General features: G+C 45.4%; 1 protein-coding gene across 1 annotated transcript in view; it reads left to right on the top strand.

Annotated features, from left to right (window-relative positions):
* Nucleotides 1–7,359, top strand: part of LOC308157377 (germ cell-specific gene 1-like protein) — a gene marked incomplete at both ends in the record, with an annotated part of 13,332 nt that continues 5,973 nt past the window's right edge. Inside the window, 3 exons of the mRNA XM_080530925.1 lie at nt 1–196; nt 2,604–2,798; nt 4,352–4,399. Coding sequence (XP_080387051.1) covers nt 1–196; nt 2,604–2,798; nt 4,352–4,399 — 439 coding nt within the window. The remainder of the gene's footprint in view (nt 197–2,603; nt 2,799–4,351; nt 4,400–7,359) is intronic.

Genomic DNA, 7,359 nt, shown 5'->3' with positions numbered 1-7,359 from the left:
ATGCTTGAGAACATGTCCCGGCGTAACCGGTCCCTGGTGTCCCTGTCCCTGACCTCGCTGGCCCTGGCCCTGTCCATTCTGGCCTTCTGCACCTCTTACTGGTGTGAAGGAACCCACAAGGTGGTCAAGCCCCTCTGTCTCTCCCCTGTCAAGATGAAGAACTGCGGGCAGAACAACAGCCAGCCGTACACCACAGGTAAGGAGGACTGTTGACTCACCACTTTCAAAAATAAACTTCAGCAGATCATAGTTGACTGTTGTTCCTGCTGACTGTCCCCCCCCCCCCCCACATACACACACACACACACACACACACACACACACACACACACACACATGCATGCCCCTCCCCCCCACACTCTTGGCCAGATCGTCATTGAAAATGAGAATTTGTTCTCAAACGATTTTATCTGGTTAAATAATGGTCAAATAAAATGTAAATAAAAGACTGAGAGAGGGTACGTGGGGCCCTACTATCTAAACAATGCTGCCCACCTCCCCCCACACTTGTTGTACATTTCTTTTATTAGGATAAAACCCCTTGAGATGAGCCATCTCGTTTTCGAGGGGGTCCTAAATATACTATAAATAATACTTCTGCTGCCAGTGCATTGTAAAGCATTCAAAGGAGCCTAAACCGTAATGCTTACAGCCTTTGTTTACATGCTGTAGTCCACATAATGCAACGTAACGTAAGCCCACGTAACCTCTGCAGCCGACGGTCAGGATTACAACACTTGTGTTATGGTTTGGTTTAAGCCGCTGTGTAATATGCAATTTTTCCTACATACTGTATAGGGGGATTAACACTGATTTGTGGAAGATTCTGCGAGCGATTGGAGCCTATTAATTCCAACACACTAGGGATTGGGGGTTTATGGGAACACTGGAGCTAGGTCACTGTCGAGGATTAAACGTGGTGTGGCTATTGACAGCTAGCTTAGCATAGTTATGCTCTCCAAACCCAACAGTCCTGGTATTGTAATGTCTTAGAAGAACATGGCTGGACCCTGTGTTTGTTTATGGAGTTTACACAAAAGACGCACAGTAATATTTAAACGTACATACCTTACATAGTGATGTTGCTGAAATGCCTGATACTACAGTTCAAGCAGTACTCAAGTTGTAAAAGAACATCAGGGGGGATGGTGGATTTTATCATATGGGGACAGTTTTAGCATCCCCACAGCGTCAGTGACTTCAGTGTCAGTGACTTGGTAAAAATGTCATTGCATGTGTGCGTGCCCCCTCGCCCACAGTATTTGACTAAATATGCGCAAAACTAAATGTTGAAATAGCAGTAATACACTTTGCCCGGCTGCCCTCGAAAAGGCGGTACAGGACCATGGCCGCAAGGACAAACAGACTGAAGCACAGCTTCTACCCCAGGGCCATCCAGGCCCTGAACACAGCAAAGACCTAGGTTCTAGGCCCTGGACAGTCTGGACGGATTGATGGCAGCTGCTGGACTGAGAAAAAAAAAATCAGGTGTAGTGCTGAGGCACAAATATGTACATTTCAAGCCTGCAAACTGCGACACTTTAAATGAATGTGCAATAACACTATGTGCAATATGACAACCCTAGTCGTCTATCTGTACAGTATAGTATAGTGGATAGTGTACATAGCCTTTATCTATGTAAACCAGCTCCTTCCCTTCTTGTCTTTTTTAGTTTTTTTTCTTTCCTAGCACCAGGGGAGCCACCCCTCCTAAATGTCGTTGTTTGGTACCTGCAATGACAATAAAGACCATTCATTCATTCATTCATTCATTCATTCATAATACCACATTCATTGATAAATGACATAAGGGATGGAAAGGGGGGATGGCAGTTTTAGTATGCCATCCCCCCTCATCCCCCCTCAATTTGAGTGCTGAGTTCAAGTGATTCCAATGGGTTTATGTTGCATGTCCTCGAAGGGCCTCCAAAATTAAATGAAACAGAAATAAAGGATTAACAGCCATCTCTGCAGTCACCAGGGCCCAGTATTTCAAAAAGTTTAATCTAGATCAGAATGATCTGTATTCTTTTCTCTCCAAGATTAAATCTTTCTGGCAGATTGTGAGTAACATTGGGGGAAATCAGCCAGCTCGATCTGATCCTGGATAGCACAAAAGATTCGGGATCATTCCAGGATCCAGATTAAACGTTTCTAAATACTGGGCCCTGTCTTACCATCCTAAACGATGGGGGTGATCCCCCCATATATTAGGGTATCTATGGCATTTGTTGTGTCATTTTCTGTTTTCTGTTTATTTCTGATATGTGACATGGCCTCCCCCCCACCTGTTTTTTTAAATATTTTATTTTGTTTGTGTTTGTGTTTTTTGTTTGTTTAAAAAAACAACAACAACATGCTCTCTTATTGTTTATCGACAATGTACTGCATATAAGGAAGTTCAAAACTAGTTTTCTACTCATACCTGGGACAATAACCTTCCCCACGGACACTAGTTGTTCTGATGTCCTGTTGTGTACATGTCTCTGTGTGAAATTCAATACAAAATATTAACCATCAAATAATTGGGCCCTGAATCATTGAGGACCCAACCGACATTCCCCCTCTAATAACGTTCTCTCCCTCCCTCTCTCTTTCTCCAGAGAGTCCCACCCCTGACCCCAAAAAGCCGCCCTCGAACGTCACCATATCGCCCCTGCAGAAGGAGGAGCTGGCGAGAGTTCGGAAGAAGCAAATGGCCAACGCTGTGCACTACATCTGGGAGACGGGAGAGGACAAGTACATGCTGCGCTACTTCCACACAGGCTTCTGGCAGTCCTGTGAGGCACACATCGATGGTCAGTGCTGGGTGACGACCAGGGAAAAATAAACCCCCAAAGAATTCACATTATTTCTGGTCCTTGAATCCCTTGTTTTAGCCAGGAACGGGGCACGTAAATGCATGGAACGGAATGAGGAATGTTGTATCAATGTTTGATACTATTCCTAATTTCGTTCCATGCATTACAATGAGCCCGTCCTGGCTGTTGCACATGCATACATGGAGCAACCAGGTGCGCACAACATTCACAAAATACTGCTTCTAACATGACAGTACCTTCGTCTTACCATGGCACTGAGGTAAGGAGAGGGAACCCAGAGGAGCCAGGTTCCAGGAGTGTTCAAATATGTTAATTTCAGCTTTCAAATGTTCCAGTTATGTAACTCCGGGCCAGGGACGCGGGAAGGGGGGTGCTGAGGGTGCTGCAGCACCCCCTAGCGGCAAGCAGAAGGAGCTCCTCCTGCCTGAATTTTAAAAATAAAAATATTATTCAAACAATAATTTAAAACAATATAATAACTATTGTTGCTTTTGGGAATAAAAATAAATGTGTTTTTTGTAATAAATGTAAAAATGTGTTAGTTTTAATGTTAGTGATCACATGGTCATATCTTGCTAGGGACTTGACATCCGAGTCTTGACACCCCCACCCCCACCCCCGTTTGACGAGCCGTGTCGACCAGACATACGTTTTCCAGGGAGGAAAATTGGAACAGGGACATTCGAGTTTCATTTCATTTTTAAAAAGCTGGTTTACCAGGTGGAAATGGTTGCATTATGTCACTGAAAGAGACCCTGTTCTTTGCTTCTCTTGCAGTAAAGCTATATAGAGAAGGGGTTAAGTCACCACGACAGAAAGACAAGTGCATTTACAGTAGGAGGCTTTTGTAAGTTTAGCCAACACGAGATGTCTGACATACATTCAGAATCGGTGAGATTGCTTGCTTCGCTTAACAACACTCCCATTAATGCTCTACTGTCGGACGTTGTTGAGAAAGAGCAACAGACGGCCAGAAACGTATTAGAACTGATATTCAGATCCATCCGATTCTTCGGCAGCGAAGGGCTTCCGTTAAGATGCAATACCAATCGACATGGAGTGCTGTCTGTAATAATGGTCAACATCATGTTTGTGGACATTGTGGGACACTGTGAGCTGAGTGGAAATTACTGTAAATTCCAACACATTGTTGGTAAAATATTTAACGTTACGTCTTTGTAGTGTGTGGGTGCATGCGTGCGTGCTTAACTATTATTGCCCGTGCATTGGGGCCCGTCGTTATGCCACTGTGTGCGTGTGAGCGAACGAGCAATCAGCGAGAGGGAGGGAGAGAAATCGTTATAATTTTTTCCCTGGCAATTTTTTTCCCTGTAGCGTATATAGACAGCACCTCAGCACCCCCAGTCAAAATACCTTCCCGCGTGCCTGCTCCGGGCCTCAACTCTCTGAATACCAGCTCAACGTAACCATAAACATAGCGTATACAATGTTCTCCATGATGAAAGATTTTTACATGGAAATATATACAGATTTCTGAATCTTGTTAATTCTGTTATATTTGTCCACAGAAGAGAAATGCCGCAGCTTCATTGAACTGACTCCAGGAGAAACACAAGGTTGGTGCTGATCAGGGGAGGCCGGTGGAGGTAGACAGGGGTCCCACGGGTCCTTGAAATCCTTGAAAGTTTGTGAATTTGAGAAAAAGAAATCAATGATTTAAAAGTTTTGACAAATAGACATGGGTCATTGAATGTGCTTGATTTCCCCTCTCTCTCTCTCTCTCTCTCTCTCTCTCTCTCTCTCTCTCTCTCTCTCTCTCTCTCTCTCTCTCTCTCTCTCAAAAAAAAAGATATATATTCAAAAATGTTTACTTAGCTCGTCAACTAGTTCTGTCTCAAACTATGCCGTGTTGGGTCCTTGAATTTGAGGGAATTGAGTCTCGAAAGGTGCTTGAAAGGTGCTTGAATTTGATGTTTCAGAAGGTGTGGGAACCCTGGGTAGAGATCAGAAGATGGGCTCATTGTAATACATGGAATGGAATAAGGAATGGTAATGTGTGATTATTTTGAACCCGTCCTCCGATTTCTACCTCCACCAGCCTCCCCTGGTGCTGATGGATAACTCCATCGTCCTACGTTTGGTGTTGTCATTCAAGCTGCTTCACCTGAACTGCCTGTCCAGAGAGATACTGTAGAAGAGTGCTGCCAATGAAGGGTTACATTTTCTAAGGCTAATGTTGTAGTTTTATATCATTTTATACTGAGAATTGAAGTCTCTCTACATTTTGGCGAATCTAGCACTCAAGGAAGGCCCATTTCCTTCCTGTAAGAGATGTGCCAAGAACTGTGGCGCAGTAATTAATTCTGACTGTGGACGGTGCCCATAACTTGTGCAATCACAGATGTGTATAATATGATTGGTTCCCAAGAATAGCGACCTCATGACCAAGGACAGCTGTATAAATATGAGTCCCGCCCGACGTTGGGAGCTTTTTGTCTGCTACTTTTTCACTGAGCTCATGTATCTTTGCTGAATAAAGGCCTCTTTTGAGTCAATTGATTTAAGCTCTTTGTGCTTTATAAGTTCTACTCAATCTACTAAGAATCAATTAAATCCACAACACTAACGCTTATGGAGACTCAAACAGTTCCTTCATGTGGAGCAAGTTGCCAGGCAACCACCGTTTTCCTCGTCTGCAGCTTTGTTAGCCCCGCCCACCTACGTCTTTAAAAACCAACTGTCATATTGTCATGAATTGTTCCACGATTTCAGAGACAGGAGAGTGGCATATTAAAAGAGTGGCGCCAATGAAATTACTGGAGAGACTTCACGTAGTTCAGAAGATTCCTCCCTGATGAAATTGCAGTATCTATTCAGTGTGAAGATTAAAATCTAAGCCAGCGATATTTGTCAGACTGGCTACTTGCTCCATAAGTTTGCATGAAGGAACTCTTTGAGTCTATAAGCGTTAGCCAATAGAAAACGGACCCCTTCATTGGTGCCACTCTTCTACTATACCACTCTAATCACACAGATCAGTGTGGATAGAGACGTGCTACACTGCAAAAAGTAAATCTAAGTAAGATAAAATATCTTAAATCAAGGCAAAATCTAGACTTGTTTTTTGTCTGACTGCACTAGTTTTAAGACGTTTTTACTTATTTTAGGAGCAAGGAGGAAGGAGCAAACAAGATCACGCTTCTACAAAGATCCTTTCAAATTTGTGAAGACTCTCTTCACAAAGGAGAAGAGCGGAAGTCTCTCAGTGGCAAAGGCCCACCTGGAAGAACATCTGAAAAAGGGCTGCACAGATGACCGACACCAGGAAGAGGTCACGCTCCCACCTGACATGCCACCAGTCAATCCACCAGAGCACGAACTAGATATCAGTCCACCCAGGTGGAGTGACGTAGACAACACTGTGCGTAGAGCAAGGGCCGCGTCAGCCCCAGGTCCCAACGGAGTTCCGTACAGGCTCTACAAAAACGCACCAGATGTCCTGAGATTCCTCTGGAAGCTGATGAAAGTTGTGTGGCAAAAGAAGGCGATACCAACGTCCTGGCGGAGAGCCGGAGGGATCCTTATCCCCAAGGAAAAGGACTCAACAGATCGGACAGTTCCGGCAGATCAGCCTTCTAAATGTCGAGGGAAAAATCTTCTTCAGCGTGGTCGCTCATAGGCTGGCAGGATACCTGCAAAGAAACAACCTGATTGACATGTCAATCCAGAAAGCAGGCATCTCAGGCTTCTCAGGGTGTGTCGAACATGCTAGTGTCATTTGGCATCAGATCCAGGTCGCCAAGAAGGAGGGAACGGATCTCCACGTGGTGTTCCTGGATCTCGCGAATGCCTTTGGCTCAGTCCCTCACAACCTCCTGTGGACAGCCTTCGACTACTTCAGGATCCCACCAGCTCTCACAACCCTTGTCAAGGCCTACTTCCAGGACGTCCAGCTCTGCGTGACCACAGCAGAGTACACCACAGCATGGCAACATCTGGAAGTGGGAATCATGGCCGGCTGCACCATCTCCCCGCTGGCCTTCACCCTGGCCATGGAGGTCATTATTCTGGCCTCTCGATGGGTGGTTGGCGGACAGCGAATAAGACCTGGGCTGAGGCTGCCGCCGATCAGAGCCTACATGGATGACCTCACAACACTCACCACGACCAAGGCTTGCACAGTACGGCTACTAAGAAAGCTCCAGGAAAACATTGAGTTGGCTCGCATGAAGATCAAACCGAGCAAGTCCAGAAGCATCTCCATTGTCAAGGGGAAGCTGTCAGACCACCGCTTCCACATTGGCAAAGAACCCATTCCAACGGTCTCCGAGAAGCCTGTGAAGAGCCTAGGTCGTTGGTATGATGCCTCCCTCAAAGATAAAGAGCAAGTAGAGCAGCTCAGGAAGGAGGTAGCCAGCGGCCTGGAGAACATCGACAGAACCCTGCTTCCTGGCAAGCTGAAGCTCTGGTGCATGCAGTATGGACTACTTCCACGTCTCCTGTGGCCACTAACCCTCTATGAAGTTCCTCTCTCAAAGGTGGAAAAGCTGGAGAGACTGGTCAACTCATATGCAAG

The sequence above is a fragment of the Nansenia antarctica genome, assembly GCF_963989245.1.
Source record: "Nansenia antarctica genome assembly, chromosome: 5".
Taxonomy (NCBI): domain Eukaryota; kingdom Metazoa; phylum Chordata; class Actinopteri; order Argentiniformes; family Microstomatidae; genus Nansenia; species Nansenia antarctica.
The sequence above is the reverse complement of the archived record's forward strand: the minus strand, read 5'-3'. Positions and strand labels throughout refer to the sequence as shown.